General features: G+C 42.1%; 1 protein-coding gene across 1 annotated transcript in view; it reads left to right on the top strand.

The window, feature by feature from the left end:
• b4galt2 (UDP-Gal:betaGlcNAc beta 1,4- galactosyltransferase, polypeptide 2) overlaps window positions 1–27611 on the top strand; it is a 191115-nt gene that overhangs the window by 137399 nt on the left and 26105 nt on the right. The window contains exon 5 of the mRNA XM_080481320.1: window positions 20187–20374. Within this exon, the coding sequence (XP_080337446.1) occupies window positions 20187–20374 (188 nt within the window). The remainder of the gene's footprint in view (window positions 1–20186; window positions 20375–27611) is intronic.

Genomic DNA, 27611 nt, shown 5'->3' with positions numbered 1-27611 from the left:
TGTTTTAAATTATTGTAACTATCTCGCCGCTTTATATGTGAGTAATAATCTATGCTACGTGTTTTGAAACCATATCGCTCTGTTCTTTTCTCTCGTCACTGCAGTTCATTATTTATCTGCTGCTTTTTCAGTTTCTGGATTCACCTGCTTCTTTTGAATGCACATTCCATTTTTCTTGTAGCTTCAACTCTTTGTCATTTCATTGTGTCGAGTTCTCGAATTTTCCTGACTTGTGATTCCTCGCTGGGCCCCCGTGAGTTTTATGTGGACAATACTGTGCTGCCTTGGACTAAATATTCCCCAGTAGTTTGTCATTGCAACACTGATTAACCAACTTACCCTGCCTTGCAAACATGATCATCCAGCATGCATTGCTTCTGTGTGGTGTCCTCCAGCCGGGGTGTCAGATCTAGAGTGAGGAGGTTTATGACCCTTTGGCCTCCTGCAGACATCAAGCTCACATATAGCACATAACTCACATCAACTAGCGTCAGCTGAAGGCTGTAAAATTTATATCGGACAAATCTGTGCTTTTAGACCTGCAGCCATCCATATTGTTGACCCCAGCAACGCTCGGCTATGAATAATACGGAGCGGGTCGAACTCTTCTATAGATCACGCGGTGTATCTCTGCAGGGTACATCTACTGCACGTTTGTTTTGAAGTCTGATTTATGCCTCCTCAACTCATATCTGCAACCTGTGACGCGCCGATGGTAAGTGAAGCGAATGCCTTCCTAATCACTGGATATCAGGTAAAATACACCCGCTGCATTGCACCGCAGTCACAACCGCTAAAGTCAACCACTTTGATTTTTTTACCAAAGCTTGCGTTTTTTAGGAATTGCAACTTTTCTGAAGTGCTGCTCCTGCCCATGCGCACCACGGCCGTAGTAAATAGTTCTTCTGCACATGCGCGAGCAGATGGACAATAACAACATAACAACAATGGTGGCTCCCAGAGGGTCATGACTCCCAGTCCAGAATCTCCTGGGACTCGGTAGTTTTATAGATGACAGTCACCATAATAGCAATCCAGCTTAGTCATCTGTCCATACAGGGTCGGTGTACTTGCCATTGTTAATGTTTATAGCATATTGTTCTATGCGCGCATGTGCAGCAAGGTTAACTTCGGCCTCCATCAAAATCTATACATGTGATGCAAAGTTGTGAATCGTTTTTTCAGAGCGCAGCCAGAGATGGAGGCTTTACTGTCTGCAGGTAACAGCAAAATGCAAATATTTGCCGTCAGACTAATGAAGTCCTGGACAACACAATTAATGGAGCATCCTCGTCACTAAAGATTACACCACCGAGCTGCTGACCCAGGACTGAGAGGCTTAGAGGAGAAGAGACAGAGCCGGGGGGAGGAGAGGTGAGAGTAGAGAAAATTTGAATAAATGGAATTAAAAAGGAAAAGAGGATTTTACTGTGTAATAAGGGAGACAAAAAGAACTAAAGAGGACAAAATATTGTTAAAAAAGTGACGGGAAAGAAGCCGACAATTAACAATAAAGAGAGACAAAAACAAAGCTAAAAGAAATTACTGGAGGAAAATATAGGAATTCATGCAGAGAGATAAAGATGGAAGGATAAGAAAAAAAATAAATAAGAAAGAAAGAGTTGAGTGAGAGGGAGGGAGGGGGTGAAGAGGAAGTCAACAGGAACAAATAGATGGAAGATCAGGTAGAAGAAAGGGAAATGAGAAGAATGTAGGAGAAGAAAGGAAAAAAAACAGAATGAAAAGGAAGACGGGAAATTGGACGGATGGCAGGAAGGACGGAGAAGAAAAGTTGAAGGAAATCAAGCTTGAATAAAAAAGAAACAAAAAGGCTACAGTGCAAGTACACAGAAAGTTAAGGGAAAGAAGGAACGACACTACAAAATAAGATATCAGAAAGAGACATAATGAAGGAAAAGTGAAAAATAAACAATATAAGAGAAAAAGAATCACAGAGGGGATTAAAGTAAAGAAGAACATAGGAGGAAAGATAATGTGAGTGTGAGATGGAGTGTTGAAGCGATGGGCTCTCAGTCGTGCCCCCATCTTTACGAGGTCATAACAACGGATTCTTCTTCTCTGCCTCTTCATCATCTGTTGGGGTGGTTTATGTGTCGGGCTCCGCTCACAGCAGTGATTCTCTGCAGGAAATGTGCTCCTCCGGCCGTGGGCTCACCCTCTGCTCTCGCGACTGTAACAGTAAATCTTCATGCCGCCGAGTCCTGCAGGAGGAGACCAAAGAGCGTCGACGCCTCTGAGTCCTGGAGCAAGACGAAGTGAACAGTTCTGGACACTTCAGTTGACACCAAGATTAGACCTGGTATGGTTTTATGCTGGACAACGGAAGGAAACTAGCCGGTATATTTACAATAATATTGTGAAGAGACGTTAATATGCACTTAATATTACCAATATTAAGGCCCATGTATGCTCTACTTGCACATGAAACTCGATATGTGTGCTTGAAATGACAGAAACGCCACTGACTTTATACTTTCATGCATCCATTGAGTCGTTTGATCCACAGCCATTTGAAATCACCTTCCTGGCTCAAATACACTTCCTTCTATCAATGAAACTGGTACCAAAGTGCAAAAATAAATATTGGTTATATTTAAACATTGTCTGCAAATATAATTGGTTGCCTTTTGTTTTCAACTCTGCAAGTAAGGAGACATTTAATAAAGTCATCTGAAACATGTGTTTGTATCCATGCACAAAGTCTTTTTTTCAAAGCAATCATAATTTCTGTTTACCAAATTTAGGTGTCGTATTTCTTCCTTTATTTGGTCAGACTCAAGCTTTACCGCTCCACACTGACCCTGCAGGTCATCAGTGGTATTACACTGTTGGCGACATGTCTCAAAGCTTCCTTGAAACTTATCGAATTACCCAAATAAAGATCATGGAAGACAGAAGTCTCCATCAGTATCGGTCTATGAACCTAGTGTTGTACAAAATGGGCCTTTTGAATGCAAAATATTAAAATCAACAATAATTATCATGTTAATATTGTTGTTATTGAGAATAAGGCACTATTGGGAGCAGTGTTGTTAGTGATTTTGGTTAGGGAGGCCAGTAAACAACACAAGCTGTCACACAGCCGCTCTTCTAGAACTTCCACCATTTGTTATTAGTTTCTAATCTCAACACTGCCCCCCTTGGGTTACTAGTGGTACTGTTCGGTTGGTCCGTCTCCGTAAACTTCCAGGAAATGCAAAGAAATATGAATTAAAATAAGAGTGTGGAGTTTATGCAAATTTAAGCATTTTTAATCAGAAATGACTTAAAGGAATTTGTATACAGATTGTGACTGAAAGATTGTTTCACAAAGTGTACCGTGAAAAAAAAAAAGATTATTAAAATAAAAAGAGGAACCACGTGAGACGCTGTGAGAAGAAATGCTCCTGCTAACAGCGCTGCTGTGGAGTAGAAATGTCAGGAAACACAATCTCTGAGCTATAATTCTGTTTTCTTTATGGGGTCTCAGTTTGCACACTAACCAAGGAATATTGTCCCTGAGAGACGAGAAGCGCGGGCAGGAGCCCAGCAGTGGGTCAGGGTGATTGAAACGCCGGAGAAGGCTCAGTCTTTATTAGGGCGAGGCAGATGGTGTCCCATATTGGTCCTGATGAGAAGCGAGGAAGGATGAGTCATCTGACCGCATCGGGCTGAAGGTCTGAGGTGACTTACTGACTGCAGCCGACACTTTGTTTACCTGACATGAGCCGCGGAGAAGGACGAGGCTGTCACTTGATCCAGAGACGAGATGGAAAAAGTTTCCCTTGTTTTAAGTAGCGAGTAAATGAGTGTACCTGGCTGTGTTTTTGTACACTAGTTAATAACGTCCCTGTTGTGTACATGTGATGTTCCTCATTTTAAATCTTTGTGACCATTGCCAGCTACTTCAACTTGATTTTAGAGAAATGAATCAGAGTTTTCACTCCGGCGTCGTTGATGGAAGGGTTAGAGTTTGCGTGTCCCGGATGAGACGACCTGGGACTCCACGGAGAGTGAACACTAGACTTGTGCCCGTCTGGAGAGAGAGAGATACTCTCTTGGTTTCATCATTGTCTTTTTTTTATTTTATTTTTTAAGCCTCACATGTGAGTGGATAGCGCAGCGGGTCAAAGCAACGAGGCACAGCAGCCATCTGGCCCTTTGTTTGTCAGAAATGTCAGGTGGGTTTGGTTCTCTGCCCTTCACCGCCCTGCTGCTCTCCTCTGGTACGCCACTCTCCCATGTCAGGTGGTAGCTTCCTAAGTACAATATCTGCGTGTGTGTCTGTGTGTATCGTGAGTGACACGCGCCAGCCAACTCCTACAGGGCAACGATAACCTTTTCTGTCATCTCTCTTGGCAGCCGCTCTGTCATTATCATCGCTGTCATCGTTTTCTTTCTCTTCCCGTCTCACGCTACCTTTATCCATCGTTCCCATCCATGTTCCTGACTCGTTCTTTCCTCTATGGCTCCGGCTGTCACGTAGACGCAGCCGGTCCAACGTTATTTAGCTTTCTTGTTTTGATTTTTCTTGCAGGGTGTGGTTGGTTCCCCTTTATACTCTCTCTGAGGGTTGTACATCAACGTCTGCAGTATGAAAGCCCTGCGATATATTACAAATCTATCAAACAGGACAACATTTTCAGCCCTACTGCATGAGATTGTGTTGAAAACAGATCGTATGTTATTTAATCATTTCAGGATTACATAATTTAACAATGAAATGAATGAATGAATGAAATGTCAACAAATCGCTCCACCTCTAAAACTCTGCTCACAACAAACGAGAAAAACAGAACTGGTATTTTGAAAGACACAGCAGAAAAATATCAATAAGGATGCACTCATGTCACTTTTTTAAAGGACGAATACCAGTACTAACCTTTAGCTACTTGCCAATACCGAGTACCGGTACCATGCAGTATCGTACCCGATTCTGGTATCGGATCCCTAGAAATCAACATTATATACTATTATACTGCATAAGTGCTTATCAAAGCTATAGTGCAGTTCACAAGGGCGCAGCTGTAGCCTTAATTCTTTCTCGCGCTGCAGAGAAAAATCTCAACCAAAGATTAATCCGATGTGGCTCTAGCTCTGTCACACTTTGAAACCCCCTGACATTTTCTGTGTTTCCACCTGGACGTCTCCCCGCTGCCTATTTACTCCCAACAAACATCCTGCTTCATTGTTTCAGCACGGCGGCGTGGAGGATCAACCGTGGGCTGACGCCCGCCCTGATCCGCCGGCGCCGCCGACTTCACCGCGGACGAATAGTAATTGAATTGCCCGCCATGGCGCGGCCTCTCGCTTTATGTGGGAGCTCCTCCGTGTCAGAACCGCCAGAAAGTCATTACAGCAAATTAGTTATTCTGGCTCCTCGCCAGCTCTGAATCTACTTTTTGCGCCCGCTGCCAAGCCCTCATAACGCCCTGCTGCCGATATGATGGAAGACTGTCAGGTTATAAATTAGACATATGTGGGCCGGTGTGTGTTTGTGTCGAGTCTTTTATGCCAGCACTCAGTCGACGGCTGCATCTAATCAAGCTTTGATGAGCTTCCTGTTTCCCAGGTGGCCGTGAAATGAAGGGATCATCATCTTTTATTAAGAACGCACGGTCGAGTGCATTTAGTAACAAATGTTTATACGGGCTCTGATAAACACGACACTCTGTCCTTTCCTCAATCATTTTTAACCATTGTTACCTCGGTTACTTTTAAATCTGTCACGTTGGCTTCTGTGATTCCTGCTTCTTTTTTTTGGAATCACTCACAGTAAATACTGTTTATTGATCTGATGCTATTGCGAGTTTCACGTTGGTTACAAAAAACAAAAGTTATAGAAACCACAACCGAAATATTGTCTTTTACCTAAACACCAGTACTTAGTTAAATAGTACTGCTGGCATATTTTTGTATAACATCTTTGAAAGTCTATAACAACTGCCTTCTTTAAGAAGCCGAAATAGCTTGAAAATCACAAGTGACATGCCGTATTCTATGGATTGAAACACACATTCAACATCTAACTAAAAGCTATTGACGACACTACAAGCAGTATTTGCTGATAGGAGCCAAATGTACCGTATACTTTGCAAACCAATCAAAATCAGTAGTGCAGAACAATCCCCTAGTGAAACACTGATTTATAAAAGTCTCCAGTGCTTCACACTTCTCATACTCAATTAATAGAGATTTGTGGATTACTCATGTCTTCATCCAATTTCCCATGTAGTCTCCTAACAAACTCACAAAAATCTTTGATGAAGAGCTGTTTACTGGGTGGCACGTTAAACCATATTTATATTCCAGGGAAAAGTCCTGGGTAACGTTCCCTCCTCGCACCTCCTTCATTCTGCTATGTGCCCACAGTTTACTCTTTATTGATATCGTTGAAAACTATACTGGTGTTCTTTTATATCAGTGATGTTTGCAAGCTATTGAACTAGAAGGTGCACTCGGTAGAGCGCATACCTTCGCCAACGCCACTTACGGATGCAAACTCGCCTGTCAGGTAGCAACGTCACTGCAAAACACTGAGCGGGGGCACACTGATAAACCACTACCCGAGTCAATGCGCTCACACCGGTGCTTTCTGGATACTTGCCAACCCGAGATATTAGCTGTGAGCTCTGGAGCGTCTCCATGGCAACAGACTTTGATTTCCATGAAGTGCCTCTCTCATCCGCTTTGTATGGGAAAGTTTTTCAACGTTTTTTTGTGATTTAGTCGGAAACGGTTTTAGCCGTTAACGTCCCAAAACCTATTAGATTGGGCCTTGGATGATGACAAAAAATGAAATTTGGTTGAGTAGTTTTTTGCTAAAAGTTGGTTACATAGTTGGATACATACATACATACATACATACATACATACATACTGTGCATACAAACCGATAGATAAATACACACAGATGAAAACAGAACCTTCTGCCCCAATTTTTGTTGGTGAAGGTAATAACCGACAACCTGCTTCCTCTAGTATTTCAAAATCATTTTCTTTTAAAGAGCATCAATTACAAGATATTAATGTCAAGGCACTTTTAAACAGGAAAATCCAACAATTCCACTTTAGGCAACAGTGGAGAACAAAAATTCCCCTTTAACCTCAGTAATACCATTTTGTACCACAAGGTGGTGTCACTACACAGTAGGATTTTTGTTTGTTCTTTGCCGAGCACGAGAGGAGGGAGAGAAATGAGTCAACATCTTTAGATGTAAATGAATCAACGGAAAACAGACTGGACAGTGGAGTGACTCAGCCCTGAGTGGATTTACTCAAATCGTACATCTTGTACCTTTCATGCTATAATGAATATCAGAACGTATTACCTAGCCCACACAGAGCTCATTCTGATAGCTGAGACTGGGAAAGACTTGCATCTAGTGGAGGTCAGTTCATTGCCTCCTAACACACACACACACACACACACACACACACACACACACACACACACACACTCTCTCACTCTGCCACTTTCACGTCAATCTCCATTACAGGAGATAAGGTGAAATCTCTCTCCGTCTCCTGTGGTCGACCCCCCCCCCCCCCCCCCCCCCCCCCCAACAAAGAATGACCAGCCGGATGATCGAATGATAGGCCCCCGCCTCCGTCGGTCTGCAGGAGCCTGATAAACCCTGTCACACCCACAGCACTCGGACACTTAACACACTCGCTCACGCTCGCAGGTCTGCTGACAATCATTCATTCGGAGCAGTGAGTGGACCTTTATCCATCTCCATGGCAACTACCGTCCAGGTATGCTGTGTGTGCGTGCGTGCGTGCGTGCGTGCGTGCGTGCGCACTGACCAGAGCCAGGAGAGGAAGTTAAAGCACACGCTGGTCTTCATCACACACCAGCTCTTTGTTTCTCCCACTCCGTCTCAGGGGCAGTACCAATGGATTTATCGGGTGATACCCAGATATGGCTGATAGGGTTAATTGGTTTTCAGAGGGCATGTCGATGGAGAGAGCCTGACACTGACCAGATTACTGCAGACACACCAGGGAAGTCCTGCCACGGTGAAGTGCACAAGTGGAAATAAATGTCAGTGATGACCTGAGAGTAGAAAGTGCAAATGGAGGCAGCGAGGTGCTAGAAGATTTACCTTTCACCTTGGGACTGAAGGAGCCAAAGACTGAAAAGTCAAAGGCGGGGGCTTTGAAATCCAAGAGAGGCTTGAATATAAGCTTTGGATTCATCACCAAAAAAATACACTTGAGAAACATTCCTTTCACTTTCTGCTGTACTGATTGTATCGAGACATCAGACACATATTCGATGTGGAATCTGTCTTGACAGTAGCTAATAAAAGAATTGCATGAGATGGATGTAAAAATTCAGTACTGCCAGATGGTATAAGTGCAAATTAACAACCTTTGTGTTAAACAATTACCCACAAGAATGAGTTAATGCTACTCCAGTGTTTTATTGAAGGAACACCCCATTTTTCTCCACAAAACACACATTAATAACAGTACTCAAAGAACATGAGTCTGCTTTTTTTTTTCAAACGTATTCATTCATTCATCTACAAAAATGTGTTTTATTAAGATGTACCAAATACTGATATGCAAATAATTGTCATCACTTAATTATATAGCCTGTAGTTATTTAGATTGATTTTTTAATTGAGTCCCAGCACGAGTGAATTTCTTTTATTTCTTCCAGTGTTACTGTGTCCGTGTTTTATGATTTCAACTGAAGCAACCCACAGCAGGTTTTGATTAATCCTCAGTCCTATAATCAGGCAACATAATTTGACATTTTGAGTGAATTTACTTTGGGTGCAGACTCAATTGGAATTACAGCTGGACATCTATGTCCTATGAGTTACCAAAGACTTGAATTGAAGGAAAACTTGAACTCGATAGTGTCTTAGAAAACCTTAAAGGATCCTATCTGGTTTGTCTCATGAGTCAGTCTGTGTTTTTTTTTTAATTACTTTTTATCATTGGGAGATGTGTTGAGGCATGTAAACGGATACCCAAAATGCACCGGAAGTTTTCAGTTTTTACTTGAAAACTTTGTAGTGTAAACAAGGCCTCAAAACTGAGGCAGTTTGGTGGTAGCCGCTACTTGGCTTTTGTATTAATATGCTAATCGCAAGGTTGTACTGGTTGCATCAAGCAGCGGAGAGATTAAAAACCGATTGCTTCACTTCTATGCAATTACCGAGCTAAACTGCGAAATAAATAGAAGGGTTTTGAAGGTTCATGCTGTGTTATTAAAGCTATATTAATATCATATGTTCCCTGCTGATTTGAGCAACGCCATAACAACTAAACAATCATAGCAAGAACCATTAAAGTGAATTAAAATCAGTAATGTTGTCATTAATACACCAAAGATCCAAATTAAATCAAGAAATGTATTCAGGAATATGGGAGATAAAGTGATATGTACAACAGTGAGGACTGATATTATGTGTTGAACGATACGATAACATTGTCTGTCAGACTGGATAATTCAGCGTCCTCCTCCTTTGGCTTGAGGTGTCCCACAAGGATCTGTCCTATGCCCTCTCATATCGAGTGCGCATGATGCATGCTGCCTTCAGCGTCCGTGAAGGAAATTCCCTCTGCTACTAATAAAGCATTTCTTTCCTGTTCTATTTTGCTTACATTATTTAATGTTATCCTGTTACGTCTTCATATTCATGCAAAGAATCTAAAAACTTCTCTGCTAAAACTGCAGAACTTTATTGAACGGAACCACTCTGGTCTTGTGTCTGACAGCATTGACCAGCTTCTAGAGAGAAACACTTGTTATTGGGCGCCTGCTTGAGTTTCAATTCGCGAATCAGGAACGTGGTCCAAAGCAGTATTTTACTCCTCAGGTAAATATCCATAATGTATTTTCTTCCTCAGCTTTACGAAATATGAGAAATTAAGCATTGACATTGATTTTCTTACGGCTGCCCGGATGAAAACATTGTTGAGGCTAAAATATGCTACCGGTACCAAATGTTTTTCCTTCCTCGTTCCGATGTCCCAAGCAAGTTAATATTGTAGATTAACTTGTATCCACGCCGATTGGTACAACCTTTTCTCAAAGAGATCTGTCATTTCTGTTGTTGTCTTTGTGCCTTTCCTTGCTATACTGCTCAACACTGCCCCCTCAGGTCATTAATGGTACTACTCCATATGCTACACATCCGTTAGTACTCTGGAAACATGTATAATCAAGGAATAAATGTAGACGGCTCTGTCTGTATCCAACTCCGTATTTATTGTGGAGCATAGATCGGGCTTATAACTCAACAGTAATGCCCTACTTTTAGCGATTGTCATTACTGTAATTTCCGGACTATATTGAGTGCAGCTGAAAAAAAGCAGCACCCACCAAATTTCAAAAGAAAAAAAAGAAATGTCACGATTACGTGATGCAACTGAACGCATCACCCATGTATCAGCAGCATGAAGCCCGTTAACCCGTAGAAATCCATAAATTAGCTCCATCTTTGTTTAAGCAGCAGGGTTCAAAGCGTGAAAAAATAGTGGCTTATAATCCGGAAATTACGGTAACAATAAAGGGTTGCGTTTCTTTTTTTTTTCTTTTAATGGACTGAGAACCGGCTCACTCTTGCGATCCAGAGCGGTAATACAAGACAGGATGTCAAAGATGTAACTGGTTTTCTTGAAGCTTAAAGCTATGACAGCTTTATCCAGGTCAGAGTTGGTCAGTCGACCACAAGGCAAACACATAAAGACCGTTACATACACCCAATAATACAATTTTCTTTGATGCTAACGCAACTTTTAAGTGTCAATCGTTCAATCCAGCTTCGTTTAATGTGTGTCGCTTCCCTTTGGAGGACGTCACATAATGATTCTCAGCAGTAGGAGTGTTTCCCAGTTGCTGCTCTGCGATAACAAGACAAACTCCATCTGCTCCATCAGCTGCGAGTCCCAGGGGTGGGACGGGTCCCTGCTGTCGACAAGGAAACACAACATCCCTGTTTTTAGCGCAGCTGGGGAATTCTGTAGCGTGTCACTCCCCGTCCCGCTGTTTTTCTCACTGCCTGTCATCTCACTATTAAAGACGTGAGGTGCCTCAGAAACAACAGTTTCCAAGGTCAAGAAAAAGTTTTGAAACTCACGGTTTTGTAAATGAATATGCTTGTCACAGTTGGCTCCAACTTTTTGCCTTGAATTAGTAACCATATAAAAAGATTAGTAAGCATAGGTAACAATTTGTGTGTGCGTGGGGCTTTTATGGGGGCATATTTGCTGAGCGGTAAGAAAAAAGGCTTTCCTGCAGAGGAAACGAATGTACTCATGCATGAAGAGAAAACAATAGCTGCGATGGAGCTTTTTGAAAGGACACGGTGTAATTTCCCATTAGATTTTGACCTGTTTTGTCCTCCTGTCAAGCCACTATTCTCACGGGGCCGCATGCACTTCTCGGCTCAGAGAAGCACAAGTCTGGCGTGGTTCTGCGACTTTCAGACCAACGCAGGTGCTATTTTGTCGTCCACCGCCTACACTGCTCAAGTACGAGTGGACTACTCTCGGTTGTGCTTCGCCAGCTCGGGGTGGCAGAAGGCATTCGCCGACAAAAAGACCTAAACTCAATTCACATACATCCATCAGCCATAACATTATAACCAATGAAGTGAGCCACAATCTATAGTGTATGAGATATGTTCATAGCAAATTAACATTTTGTCCTCAAAGTTGATGTGTTGGAAGCAAAAAAAAAAGTCAGGTTTGATTGAGCTTGACAAGGATAGTTGATTCCAATCAACTCCAAAACTACAGCTATTGTCAGGTATTCCCCGCCCGCAGGAGACTGTACTTATCAAAAGTGATCCAAAGAGGCGAGCCACCAACGCGGTTGATGGGAAGCCAGAACTCACTGACCCACATGTCCCACAGAGACTTCGAAGATACAACAGCATCCCCAGACCATGCTGTGAACATCATTTTTTTTTCAGCTTTTTTTTTTAACAAGGCAAACAATGACTGGTGTAAGTTTAGTGACTCATTGAATATCGGCCAACTCTGCATTCATGATACATTATAATACATTACAGAATGCATTAAGCTGTTGTCAAAACTTACAATAGCCTGCTTTGTGACTTGTGAGTTCGACTTGTTTTTTTTCGTCTTCACAAAATTACCCGCTAGACATACATTTTAAAGGAATCTGCAAGGACGGCGCTGACGGGCTGAATTAAACAGTGCAGGCTGGAGCGGCACAATTCATTGCACAATATACATCAGAAGCCAATCACCGAACTGTGATGAATTCATTCGATGTACTCAGAAATTTTGAATAAGAAAGCAAAGTGCAGTCGGTTCATGAAAATTAAATTCATAAGAAATGTTTGACCCGGTGGCCACTGAGGGCAAAAGGCAAGATAAAATGACCAAACACAACAAATTCAACATGCAAGGACAAAATTAGATCCGAGTGTTAGCTGGTGTCAATTAGGAGCAAGAGAAAGAGCACTGTTTTTTGGGAAGAACAGCTCGGCGCAAAGACTTTTAACATCTTCTGCATAAGTGTTTATATTTATCCCATTTTGCTTGTTCGCACAAATGTGAAAGAATCGTGGCGGTGTCTTTGGTTTTGGCTCTAAATTGTAGGTCCCACGTCGCACTGTGAGACCGATGTCATGGTCTTGCTGCTGCGACCTTTCAAACTAACCAATAGAAATGCAGTATGAATTTACGTTCCTGATGAATGGCGCTGAACCCAAATAGATGCTTCGCAGCTACGATGGCCAAATGCATCAAAAAAAGTATGTGGGATTTAAACCACAACTTTTGAGGGGTATCTCTCCAAACACATAAAAGCCACGAGGGCGGGAGTGGGTTTGTTTTTCGTGACTGGATGGGTGCATGTGTGACGTTAATTAATCTCGTGTCGTACAGTGTAGCCAGCTGTGGACTTGTACGACTGCTAAAATCGCCCAGTTTGTGGCCAGCAACAATCATCTACTTCCTTCAGAGGAAGGTGGCGTTTCACAGCCCCTCCTCTCGTCCCTGGAGCTTAAATGAGCCACAGGTTTCCCTGGCAATGTATCCGAGGTGTACGAACGTTCACTGAGCTGAAAGCACACTCTGTCCATGTCATCACACAGGTGTGTGCAGAGATTTCTCACTCTCTGGGAACACTTTTGAGAAAGTTTCAACAGCACGCTGAGTTTTCCAGACACCTGAGATTTGGTGGCATGAATATTTCATCAGAAATTGAAAAATCTGACAATGACTGCCCCCCCCCCCCACACACTGTTATGCTCTATCAGGAGGGTTATTGAGGTGATTAATTATCAGTTACATTGTTGATAGAGCGCTTTCAGTGCTTCAAATGTGCAAAGGAAACCAGCTTTTAGGCAGTTTTGAATATTCCTGGAATATTTCTAGCTCTCTGGCTGTTTGTTGGGTGGAATGGTTCCCGTCAGCACAGACTAAACCCACAGCCACACACACACACACACACACCCCGGCATACACATTAGAGCAAGCTGACAGCAACCACAACGTAGTTTCCTGCCGTCAGTCACCGAGCTGCTGCACTGAACAAACCCGACGCCATGATGGCCATGATGAGCCTTTTCCATTCAATTACCCCGTCCTTATTTTCCCAGGAAGCCAGCGATTCACCCCAGCGGTTTTTCCGGCTATCGCTCTGCTTTCAACGGCACTTTATCCCAGTTATAAGCCATTATCAACCACCCAGCTTGTATTTGACAGAAGAATTGCAATAATGAGATGATTTGTGATAGATGCAAGCACTTACGGATGATGTTCAAGCCTTTGCGCTTTCATTTACCCCTAAATATCGTGTTTCAGAAGCGGAGCTCTTTGTTTTGTTGGTTGTTGAGTTTTCTTCTTCTGACCTGTGACTGCCAGGTACAAAATCATTTGAGCTGTCAATTAATTTAGTTTTCAAGTTTAATTGGCAAACTTTCATTGCATTTTGTGTCCACTTACACAACAATAGTGCAACAGCAGCGTTTTGAAAACGATGTCATTTTCATGTTTGGCCACTGGTGGGTGCTGCACGGATATTCGTATGCACAGACAATGAAGTTGCATGTTCCACAGGAGACTATGGACGAGGAGACATGACACTCTGGAGGCCGACAATGTTGTTATTGTTTAATTACTAATGCATGTGCACAAGAACTATTTACCATGGCCGTGGTGCTGACGCGCAGTAGCAGCTGCCCTTTCCTCCATTTCTACTGAGACGAAGTTGGAGATTTTTCAAAAACGTCCACCTTGGCAGCTGTTTTCAAAAAGTTGCATTTTCAGTGGCTTTGTCTTGTAGTCACTCAAAACACAAAAGTTACTTGAAAACGTGTAAATGTAGCCAAAGTTTGTGATGTTGCTGCTTTAGTTCTGGATTTCTGAACCTTCTGTGTTAATTCATTAGGTTGTTGGGGTTTTTTTTTTCTTTCTTTCTCGCAAAGATCACTGGATTTACAGGATTTCCAATCAGTGCAGCTTGTTGTGACTGGCGGTCGGGGTTAGTGTCGGAGCAGATTCTGACTATCTGAACTCATCTCAAGCCATATCATGAGTGTGCAGGAAAACTTAGTCGCTGTGTGCAAAAAACCCCACAAAGAAGCTGTTGTGTTTGGTTTGTGTTTGATTTGTGGGCCTTTGTCATTGTGTTTTTGCATTGTAGTGAGTTTTCTGGGCTAAATTAGTTGTTTACAACGACTAAGCAGACAGGAATTAGATTGTGTAACTTCCTCTATAATTAGTATTCAGCAAGCGTTGGGATTTCAATGATGTTTACTGCTGGTTTGTTTTTTTTTGTTTTTTTTCAAAGTGACACTTCATGTCTGTGTTAAATTCAAACTTTCCTCTGAGCACTCCTACTGCAAGCATCCAATAATAAAAACATCTCTCACAACCAGTGTAATAATATGAAATGTCAGCAGGCTGCGGCCTGTATTCATAAATGCCAATTACTGCACAATGAATTAAAAAAAAAGAAAAAGAAGAAAAAAAAGGTTTTTCTATGCACCGCTGTCTGAATTCAAATAGTCTTAAAGACTTGATTCAACGAGCCCCTGCAGAGGTAAATCACTCACTGGCTTTGATTTTAGATTATAAAGGAGATGCAGGAATCAAGAAGCCACAAACAAACCCTGCTGAATGAAACTGGACTTTTTCTCAGAGATATATTCAAGAAAAATTGGTGCGTACACACCCCCCCCCACACACACGCCACGCGTGTCAGCAGACTCATTTACACAAGGCCGAGGCTGCATGCTTCCATGCATATGCACACTGCATTATGTAAAGACTGATCAAAAATTAATGGAGCAGAAATGTCCTTGAAAGTTTAAAGATGCCTGCAAAATTGCAAACGAGGAGCCAAAAAACAAAAAAAGAGAGAGAAATTGCTTGCTGCTAAATCCAATTGTGCACTTCTCCCTGCTATTTGTTGATTTGTCAAATATTCACACATGAGCGCTTTTACTGTCCCCTGTGGGACACTGTAGGCAAATTGTGGCCCGAATGAACGGTCCTCTCCGGCACCCGCGATCTGCGAGGGAAAACAAAACACGGAGGAGGGTTTTTAGTCCGGGAACAACAGCCCAGAGGAAGAGGAGGAAAAAAAACCCCACAACAACTGATGATTACGACCAGACCAGGAAAGACATACCGTTGCAAACTGTTGCTATCTTCTAATAAAGTGTCGTACGAGACATTTGAAACGACGTTCATGTTGTGATTAAAGCTCCTTTTAAGTCAAGTTATTGTCCAGCTTCTCGCGCATGTGCAGAAGAACTATTTACTATGGCCGTGGTGCACATGCGCAGGAGCAGCAGTTCAGAAAAGTTGTGTTCTCCCCCCCTTTACACGTAGACGGAGTTAAAACATTCTCGAAAAGTTCCTCCTTGGGACCGTTTTTAAAAGCTTGCTTTCTCAGTGGGACCACGCACCAAAACACAACAAAAGGTTTCCATTTCTACTTGGAAAAGACTCAGCAAATGAGTTCTATGTGTAGTTGGTATATTTGATACCTTAGGGCGCGTTCATGTTCTCCCCTCTGGTCTGGACCAGAGATCTCTTCGGGGGGGGAAAAAAAGTTTTGTTTGGGCGACGTGAACACGGGTCTCAGTTCCTTTACAAACGATCTTTCTCGCGGGTGAGGTGAGAGGACGTGGCATATTGCGCTGTGCATTCTGGGTAGTAGCTGACAAAGCTGACCCTGCGAATCAGAAGAAGCAGACGCAGAAAGAAAACGTTGGAAAATACCTTGCGGGCAGACGTAGAGTTGTGAAGTAGAGAGGAAGAAGTAGTGAGAAAGACGCTCATTGATATCTGATCCGGAGTCTAGATATGACGGTTGTTTGTGGCTACTCATTAGCCATGAGCTAACGAGCCGGAAGGGATTGAGAAATAAGTAAATGGGAGGTTGACACACATTTGGAGTTCAACTGCAGGCCGTCACACAGCCCGTCTCGACATCTTTATGTGCGATCTGCCTTCATCTTTTTATTGAGCGCAGGAGATAATATAAAGCCTTTTTAAAACGTACAAAATATGTAATAGATGCCAATACACAGGCAGCAGATTTGCAAATCAGCTACTGGCAGCTTTTTTTAGAAGCATTTATGACCAAACTGGAACGGCTCGAGCCAGATTGAATAATTTAGAGTGATCTGTTGCAGCTGCAGTGTTTATGATGGATGCAATCCAGGTATGCGGGTAATAAAATGTATTGAACAGGCCAAATTCAGGTGAACGATGAGGGGGGAAAAAACAACTTTCAAACTCAAGACCATTTTCTTTATTTCTGCAATTCAGCTAAATGTGTTTATTCTTGATAAATTAACGTTAATAACTAGTGTATTTGTGTAACTTGGCGGGGGGGGGGGGGGGGGGGGGGTAAGATTAAGGGGTCTTTCTCGTTTGGGTTTGATTTCCCATCTCCTCCTGTTCAGATGTCGAAGTGTCTTTGAGCAAGACACTGAACCCCAAACTGCTCCCAGTGGATGCACCGAGCTCCTTGCATGGCAGCCGCCTCCGTTGGCGTGTGAATTTGTGTGATTAACCCTGTAAAATGCTTTGGGGACCTCTCAAGTGGTTGGAAAAGTGAAATCCATCCAATAACTTTGGATTAACTTTGAAAAAGTGAGAACTTCACAGGTGCTCTGAACTTTCCAAATTCCAAAGGTTGCTTTTCCAGTCCATTGTAAACAATGGGTGAAGTCAACAAACTGTCTGACAGGCTTTTTACTCAGTGTTGAAGTATTCAAACACAGTGTTGTAATTTTTGTAGTAGATACTCTGGTGTGTGAAAATGGGTTTTAATTTTGGCTGCTGATCTCGCTTCTCTTGGCTTTCTAGGTCATATTTGACTCTCCTGGCCATCAGTGGATATTGTTCCAACCTACCGAACACACTCGTGTTCAAATGCGGGAAGAAGACCAGTTTAGCTGATATTCGCAGTCCCACTGGATTTGTAACAATAGATTTCCTTTTTTTTTTTTTTGTTACCTGCACTGGGGGATTATGCTCTCAAATCTGTGGTATTAGTGGGTTTACCAGGGGGATTACACATTGTACTTGATTCACGGTCGGTCCGAACAGATAATGCAGCCGTGTTGAGACGAGAGTACCCTCTAAATACTAAAAGAAACCGTCTGCTGAACCAAAGTGAGAGCAGGCAGCAGACACATTCATCACTTGGAAGTCAGAAGTGGCTGGTTTTCCCCAATGGCCGAGCAATACACAACTACAGCCCAAATTCTTGACACTGGCTTATTATCCTGCGCTGTAATATAGAAGCTTGGGAATTTGTCCAACTGGGAAGTCCTTTTTACAGGATATGAGCAGTGATGCCTCTCAGTGGAGCCCAGTCTCATTAACATAAGCCTGTAATCTTGCCACATGGGAGCCCTCACATCTTGGATCGTTTGCACGAGGACTTAACTGTCTTACACCACTCACCAAATGTTCCTGGGTGAATGTAGAAAATGTGATTGTCTCCAATTGTTTTGCTGCAGTAAGTTTGCCTTTGTTGCTGTGCAGTTGCTGTGGAATAATGATTGCTTCTGTTTTTCAACTATTCAGACTAATGAACCGTTATGCAGTCATTTGCTGATACTTACTTAAATTAGGCTAGTAAATTTGTGTGTCCACTACTCTCGATAAATCTGTTTTAATAAAATCAAAGTGCCCTTTTTATTTTTTTACTTATTACCCTGACTCTTTTCATAACACCATGCCATCTTTTCATTACAACTTTTGCTGCTTCTCAACATGTGGTAGCGATCGATAGGTAGAAGCAGATTGAGTTTGTTTTTGCTGTAGGACTTGAGGAACTTTGTGCTGGTGTTGACTAATTGTGAAATCAGCATTTCCTTGAAGCCAACCATCTTAATGAGCTTCACTCTATTGTGCCAGTTACTGTCAAAGCACGTCTGTTTGTGTTTCTCCCGGATATCTCTCTCTGTCTTTTCTTCCACTTCCTGGACTACTTCATGTTGTTGTTTTTTTGTTGAAAAGTGAATTTGACACATGCTCAAGGACGGTGGACTGTCAAAACACCGAACACTCTCGGGTTGCACTGTAGCTTTTTCCTCTTTCTTTTTTTTTTTTAACTTCACTGACCTCCCTGCTATTTGTCAAGGACTAAAACTTTACCAAGCCAAGCTCTTGCACCACGGCTGTGCAGAGAGAGATATACAGTGCCTTGTGCATTATTGAATTTAGAACTGTCAGACGTATTAACCTTCAACATCTCACACAACTGTGCTTCTTGGCAAGAATGCATTTATCTTAGGTAAAGTGTTGAACCTGAGCCATGCAGAGACGGAAAAACAGATGCGTTGCACTGCAGCATCCGGCTCTGTCGGGGTCAACGAGCACATCAGTTCATGCTGCACGTAGCGATAAATACAGAGCAGGACCGCAGGCACTAAATACTGGTGTCAAAATCTGGTGTTTTCTTCACGCTGGGTCTATAATAGTTTTGACCAGTCTGACTACGGGTCATGCTACTTTGCAGTGAATACCTTTAAAAGCTTTCGAGATAAATCTGAAACAAGCCATCCATTTCATAGCCACTTTATTCGACTGCGGGTTGCAGGGGGGTTGAAGACAAAACCATCTGGCAATGGGCTAAAGTCTGAGTACGCCTTCGCGAGGTCGACAGGAATTACACACCGACACACAATCACAAGTTTCTGATGAAAACTCTAACAATATCTATAGATTGTGGAAGAAAACAGGGCCAGTTCCACAGAGAAAAACCCACATGTGCACAGGGAGAATATGCAAACTGCAAGCTTGCGTTCCAATTTTTGTGACGAACAACAACAATGGCCGCCTACTCCGAGGAGCGCTGGTGTGGGGACATCCGCCAGTATCTCCCAACTGTACAACCCCAATTTAAAAGAATATAAAGATAGTGAGACAACTAATAATGGTAAATATTAAAAACATTATGAAAAGAGGAACACGCCGACCACTAGGAAATATTGTCGCGATCGTCATGAACCCTGAAATGTAGTAAAAAATGGAACCGCCTGAGCATCTGTGGTCCGCATGCAAGTCTAAAGAATGTTTCGGAGTCACATTGTGGAAATACGGGAGAGCCTTTAATGCACCAGTGTACTACTGTGTCTACAGTATACTATACTGCTCCTGTATGCCGTGCCCATTTTATCTTATTCCAAACAGAAAATCAGAACTGAGTTCTTTTGTTGGGAGGGGGGCAACAAACATTTCAGTTTCATTCTGCGTTAACACAGGGGGAAAAAAAGCCCAAACTTTCATTTGACTCGGTCTGACTCATTCTGTCTATGTTTGTGGTAGCAGTGCCTTTAGCAGTTAAGTATTCAGATGGTGTTTCCATTCATTTGAAATGTGAAAGGCCTGATTCATAACGACGCCTACACCCACTCCGATTGCATTCTGAGATATTGAAGTGAAATGAAAATGGCATATTTCATACATGTTGCTTCCTTTAATTTCTGGTTGATATTTCATTTCTTTCAGAGGCCTTTTAATTCTCACTCTGGTCTACGTTTGATCAGACAAAGTGGCAACCGATCAGCGTTTCACTTCAGATGTTGCACATCATAGCAGCAGAGTTATTATCTTGTTAATGGGAAAGGGTTGCTAACATCGCACATCCTCGTTTGTGCTTCGAGCTGCGAGAGACCCTCATCTATAATTAAGGTCCTCCTCTGTGTGTCTTGCAGTTGGGTGAGGAAACTTTCAATCGTGCCAAGTTGTTGAACGTCGGCTACACGGAGGCCCTGAAGGACGGAGACTACGACTGCTTCATCTTCAGCGACGTGGACCTGATCCCGATGGACGACCGCAACCTCTACCACTGCTACGACCAGCCGAGACACTTCGCCATCGCCATGGACAAGTTCGGCTTCAGGTGATTAATGAGCTCCAATTTTCCACATGTACACCGCGTTTTTTTGGTGTCTTTTCCATGTTTGTTTATTTTTTGGTTTAGCATTAGCTTCTATCCAAAGCAGCTGTGTTGCATTTGCAGCCTTTAACATATAATCGCTTCCTTACCTTTCTGCTTCCTGTCATTGTCATTATTCAATTAATCCAATACTGAAGCCCTGTTTACAAGACGACGCTGCTTAGTGCCACTGCAAGGAACTTTTTGAAAATGGCTCCAAAGGTGGAACTTTTTGAAAATGCTACACCCCCGTGGAAACGGGGGGGAAACGCTACTTTTTGAAAATCCTGTTACTGTGCATGAACACCACAGCCATAATATATAGATCTTCTGCACATGCACGAGTAGATTGACAGTAACGACAAGATTGTCATAACTCTATGTTCTCCATATTCTCCTGGGACTTGGCAGTTTTAAAGTTGAGTCACCTATAACAACAATCCAACTTTGTCGTCTGTTGATACGAATGTCTGTGTACTCCCAAGGTTAATGTTTATTATATCCTATTATTTTCTGCACACATATGTGTGTGATTTCATTACAAAAAACCAACAGCACCAACTCGTGGCCTGGCATGCTCACTACATCATTTTCAATTGCAAAACTTGTATGAAAGGAAAACATGAAAACAATGCATTTTTACTGGGAACGTCACTTAAAAGGGGCCTCAGAGGGCAGATTATGTGCAGATTATGGAATCTGGTGACTTCATTTGTTTTTGAAAAAAATTTAAAAATTTGATGACTTGCACAAAACCAAACTTCAGGTCTGTGAAGCATGGTGGCGGCAGCATCACGCTTGGGATTGCTTCTCATCAGCAGACCTGAAAGGCATGATATAGAACATTGTAGTGAAATGAGAAATGGGAACATGGTGCAATATGCAAAGCGACAATGACTGAGTAAAGCGTTTCTGTACTTTATTGCCTGAAACACTGTTTAAAGACAACAAAGATCTGAAGTAGTGAAATGTAAAGTTTAATCTAACAGATTTTGCGCCTTGTGACAGACTGTTCACGTTAAATCCCTATGCAACCTGACCGAGTCGGAACAGTTTTGCAAAGAGAAATAAGATTAATTTTGATTTAATTGAGACAATACCTCTTGCTAATAGTAGTTGTTTGAGCACTATTGCCACACAGGAAGAAGACCATGGCTCCATCGTGAGCTTTTTCTTTTTCCCGTGTGGAGTTTGTATGTTCTCCATGTGGATTTTCTCTGGTCGATTCAAATTCCTCTCACATTCTGGAGACTTGGTGAACCGAACGAGTGTGTATGTGTGTGAGATTCTGTGTGTGTTGGTGTTGACTCTGTGTTGCCATGCTGACTGGTCCAGGGTGTACTCAGGAATTTACAGGGCTGAGGTTGTCTCCAGCTCACTGTGAGTAAGATCAAACAGGCTATAGAAGATGATTGCACACTGTGCAAATATATTTTCACTTGGACACGAAAGGGTTGTCTTCTACATTCTTGCCATGGCCTTTTTGGAACAAAAGGCAAAAACCTCCAAGAGGGTGAGGATTTTTCTTCGACACCGGTTCATTGTTGAGACCTCCAAGAATTGTTGTATCCTGAAAAAGCTGCAGAATGTTTTCACTGATTAGCTTCAGAGCCGGTTGAAGTATTGCTTTACATCACCTTCACGGTTTGTTACACTTTTTGTAAATATGTACATTTCACATCTTCTATTGGACGCCCATCAAAGGACTTCAGAGGTGGTCTTTGCTCAGCCTTTGTTCTGACACAGAATTGCCAAAGCAGTATTTAATTTGGGTGTATCTCATTATTCTTTGAAAATCGTCATCTGTAGCTTCAATTAGCATGAAAATGCGCCACAGTTCAGTGCTGCCGGTTTAGATTTGGTCGTACTTCTGGAGCAACTAACAAGAGCATATGTGGCAAAGCGGAACCAACAAGTGTCTGGAACCAGCAAGTGAGAAGACTTTAATTAGCTTTGAAGACTGCGTGCAAACTGCTTCTGTGAGATGTAAAAAACATGCGCCATCGCTGCAGGTCTATTCTGGCTTGAATGAGATTGAAGGTTAAAAATACTCACTTATTAGTGAACTGATTAAAAGATAAAAAAATCGAAAGAACTGGGAGCAACAAAAGCACTGATAATGGGATTAACGGTGGCAGTAATGCGAAAGAAGGAGTATTTCAGTAAATTAGTACATATGTTTGAGTGGTTGTGTGTTTGTGTGATCCAAAGTCCTGAGAGAGTGTGTGGTGTATGCTACTGTGCACGCAAACTACGACTGTAGTAAATAGTTCTTCTGCACATACACAAGTAAACTGACATTAATAACAACAATGACGGCCTCTGGTGTCATCACTCCCTCTCCATATTTTCCTGGAACTTGGTAGTTTTCTAGCTGAGTCACCCGTCATAGCAATCCAACTTGGTCGTCTGTCCATACAAATGTGTGTGTACTCATCATAGTTAATGTTTATAAGCGTATTGTGTTGTGTGTATGTGTGGTTTCATTACAAAAACAAACAACAGCACCCACCACTGGTTTGGCCTGAAAACTACATCAAGTTCAGCATTTTTGCTGTTTCCGTATAACCGGACATCGTTTTCAAAATGTTGCTGTGTCAATGCCACTTTTCTGAAAAGAAAACACACGAGGGGTTTTCTGAACTTCTGTTTTCTTATTGAATGTAAAGTAAGATGTAATCTGTCTGTTGGGTGAGACAGTGAGACAGATGTTTGGTGGTTTTAGTTTAAGGTTTGTGAGGATCATCTTCTTGGCGACAGCTGAAACCAGAAGTCTTTTGTTTGTCTTCTCTTCATTCAGTGTTGAAACGTTCCCTAAAAAAGGAGGAGAGTGAATCTGAGACTCGCAGTCCAATCTGTTTGATTGGTGAACAAATACAACTCCCGGGCAAAGTAGGGCAATGAGATCAGTGCATTAATTTGAAATGTGTTTGAGATGTTTGATACCCTTGACACACCCGGAACAGGTCACCAGTCCATCAACGGACACATTCACGCCAACGGGAAAATTTGAGTCTGCAATCAATCCGACGCTGACGTCTTTGGACTGTCCGAGGAAAAAGTGATATGACGAGATATGTCACTCAAGAGAGCAGCCGAGTGATGAAAAATTCAAAAACAATTGCTCACTTTTTGTCCTTATATGACTAGTTGATGTAGATTGTAACATCTTCAGAAGGACATGACTGATTTTGAGCGTGATTCCTATCTAGAGGGTAAAACCAATCTCTCAGCAGCTCCGTGGATCATTGGTCATCCCTGTTAATAGGTATCGTATCAAGTGATGCCACTTAGCTGCTGTTGTATGGCAGAAGTGAGCAGCATGCAAACTGCGAAGGTTCCTGAGAGTAAGGTTCCGAAGCTGGTGCAGTCAAAATGACAAAGAGCACTTAATATGTCAAGATAGCTACGGGAAATGAACTAAAAGTACTTGTTGGCCTTGCAGAAATGGTAACCTTGAAGTCCATTTTACAACAAAATAATTGCACAAATTAAAGCCTCTTATAGGACCTAATACAATCGACCGTACACCACCTTATGAGAAAGCACAACGTTGTCCTACGAATTGTCATTATTCAGTGATTTCTTCCTACAAAAAAACTACATCAGAGAGCAGTCTTCATTATAAATTGTACCAATAAGATCTGATCTTCGTAATCTGAGGTCCAACCTAGACCCTGAAGAAGGATCACAGAGACCCTGAGGCTTTGCCTGATCTGGGGTTGTTAAAAAATAGATTTTTACTTGTTAAAGAAAACCACAATAAGATACTTACGAGACTCCAGAGCAGTTCTAGAAATTGCACCAAGGCCTTAACTCTTGGTTAGAGTGGGTGTGTCGACCGATGTTTGGCTTCACCGGAATGTTTTGGCTTCTAAGAAATCATGGAGGGGGTCCTCGGCCTTTCTTGGGCTTCAAGGGTGGAAAAAAAGGGAGGGAACCACTGATCTTCATCACATCTCCACATACTACCAGCTTGGCCCCGTTTATACAACGTTTCAAGTGGAAATATCTAGTTTTTGTGATTTTTGTATAAGAAGTAAATGTTTACACGGCAACGTTGAAAACCGTGTCTATTTACACGACAATGGCAGAGATAAAAAAACAATGTAGTCAGCATGCCAGGGCACAAGTTGGTGCTGTTGGTTGTTTTTGTAATGGAACCGCACACAAATGTACGCTGGGAAAATAACTGTTCACAGAACAGACATTTGTATGGACAGAAGACGAAGTTGGATTGTTATTATAAAACTGGAGTCCCTGGAGAATATGGCCCTCTGGAGGTAAACAGTGTTTCCACCATCTAAACAGAGATGGAGCTCCAGCGCTTACAGAAAGTTGCATTTTTGCCCGTTTACACGACAACGGAGTGTGAGCGTTGTCAAAAACTACCACTTTGCGAGCTGTTCTCAAAAGGTTACGTTTTTTAGAGACTCTGAATACCGTTGTTGTATAAACAGACCCTCAAAATGTAACGGAAGTTTTGCATTTTCCCCTGAAAGTGTAACGTAAACGGGGTCACAGTTGCAAAATCTTTACCCGATTAACTTATGACAGTTAACAAAAGACACATGTTTACTCCTGACATGGGAATTATCTGTTGGTCTTTTTTTTTTAGCAGTCACAGCCACACTGTACAAAGAATTATAACACGCACTTAAACCTTTCCTGATTGATGATCTAGATGACATTATATGATAAACCAAAGGTTGATTATGTAAGATTTGGAGACTGAAAAAAACACATCATGAGATCGGGAAAAGATGCAAACCGAAAAATAGCGCTCTCCAAAGAGAATGAGAGAGCATGCTTAACGAGTGCAGGGTCCTCTGAAACTTTGTGTAGCTTTAACCAGCGCGATTGAGCTTAGACCTCTTTGAAGGGGGGGGCAGAGTAGGACATACAGAGAAAGAAACTTTATTAATATTCTCAGTTTGGAGGGAGTTCTGCCAGGATCATTCAAAATCCATTCTATCCAAAGCACTGAGAGGTTGAGTCCCGTTTTCAGTCGCTTTTTTGCATAATGACACCACACCTGCCCTTAATTATCTAAAAGCATTGGAAGTATTGATTAACGGTCTAAACAAAAGAAGGGCCAATGAATGTGACCCAGCAATCCTGTCAGTCTGCAAGAGTTATCCTACTGAAAACCCTCGGGGGCTCAATAAGCTAATGCTATCTGGCAACAAACGCAGCGCCCGCTGCTAAGTAGCTAGCATCCCTCCTTCGCAGTGAATCGGGTAATATTTAAACCTGTTCAATCAGACTTTTTGGATTCCCGACAACAAAAAAGGGAAAGCTGACGCTAAGAGTGAGCAGAAGGTCACAGAATTGATTGGAGTTAATTACAGATGTAAGAATGTGACGGTGGAAAAGAACCCGTCTCAAAGGTCGAAGAGGTCTGAGTCAGCCTTGCATTTTCGCTTTCAATGCCGAGCAGCTAACGTCACCAAGAAAGAAGCGGAGAGGGTAAAATAACCACGCGTCGCTATCGCACTTGGGCCTGGATGAGGTTTCTACGGGGGTGGATTTTGTATTTTGGTCCCGTCACTTCTGAGAGATGGCCTCAACTGCTCGGACACGTAAAAGCACTCGACGTTTCTGATTAATGGCAAAAACATTGACTGTGAAAGTCGGGTCACATTAAGAGCTACTCCATTACCTCGGCACCTCACAACACCTCACAGCTCCGCGAGGAGAGGGGGGTCACCTTCAACTCCGTTTCACAACGGGGCTCTTTAACAAGCGCCGCACAAATTGGAGCCACTCGCGAGGACCCCATGTAATGTTTAAAATTTTATTACCATTATATTGTACATCAGTTTGTAGAGGTTTAAGTACTCGTACTCCCTCAAGTCCCTGTGTGGGAACAGCACGAGTGCGCTACAGCGCATTCATAGAAAGTACACTTAAGCTGGGTCACCTCCTAATTCTGACAGCATTACCACACGATTGAGTGTTTCCTCATAATGATACCCCCGCAGCTTCATATTCATTTCTTTGATTTGTACAGGACTTTAAATCAATGCCATGCACATACAACTAAGTAGAAACAGATGACCTCCATTGCCCATTGATAAATATTGCTCTCCACTACATGTGATACTACTGATCAAAGAATCCTTGGCTGGTTGAGGTTAATGTGCTTTAGATTCCTAGAGCAAGAGGTATTATGTTTGGGTTTTTTTTTTTAATTCATTTTCATTTATTATTAATTTTTTACTCCAAGCAGGTTGATTACAGCTGGAGCTTCCTGGAGAAGTGTGTGTGTGTATACCAGGTTTCTTCAACCCACAGCTCTCGAGATACATGTGGCTCTTCAACCCCTCTGTAGTGGCTCCATGAAACTTTCAGAAAGTTTTATGGCAATAAACATTTTTAATTTATGTACACACCACAGAGCTAAAACAGCCAGAATTGTTAAAAAATGGATAAAAGAGGTAAAACAGGCTAAAAACCTAGAAGTTAAAATGAGTAAATATAGCTAAAAGTGTTTGAACAAACAAGAAATGCACAGCGACTATCAATAACTAAAATGGCCAAAATGGGAAAAATCCAGGAACAAAAGGAAATATTTTTAAAATTGATTCCAACAGCACAAAAAATGTAAATGTATTTAAATTTGTAGCTATTGGTAAATACAATTTATTTGTTTTTGATGATTAACATGCTTTATGACTCCAGACCAATTTTATTCACAAAAATGTCTGTTTTGGTCATATTGCTTATTTTAGCCTTCTTTTAAATCATCCCAGAAATGCCTTTTTATTTTTTTTTAAACTGTGACGTGTATGACGGTTCTATTTAGTGAAAATCCACTTTGATCGCAAACGTGAAACACGAAAATGCAAAAACAATGCTTTTTTTTTTACTTGAAACATTATCATGTAAACGGAACCTTAAAATCTAGTGCCCACGTTGGTCTTTTAAATCACCAAATGAAGCTTTGAAATAAAGCTGAAGCATGGTAGAGGCACCATCATGCTGTAACGCTGCTTCGCCGCCTCTGGTGCTGGAGGCACTTAAATCCGAAGAGAGGCATCTTGGAGTGTATTGTGTAAGCCTGCGTCAGAAAAGTTGGTTTGAGGTGATGCTCTTGTGTAATTGAGGAGCAGCAACTCGTATCCTGCAGCGCTGAGGAAAGATGGAGTCTTGAAGCAGGCAGCGTTGAACTAAATCCCACTGGAAACTTTTGAAGAGA

The sequence above is a fragment of the Lipophrys pholis genome, assembly GCF_963383615.2.
Source record: "Lipophrys pholis genome assembly, chromosome: 1".
Lineage (NCBI taxonomy): Eukaryota > Metazoa > Chordata > Actinopteri > Blenniiformes > Blenniidae > Lipophrys > Lipophrys pholis.
Note: the sequence above shows the minus strand (reverse complement) of the source record. Positions and strands in the feature narration are given on the sequence as shown.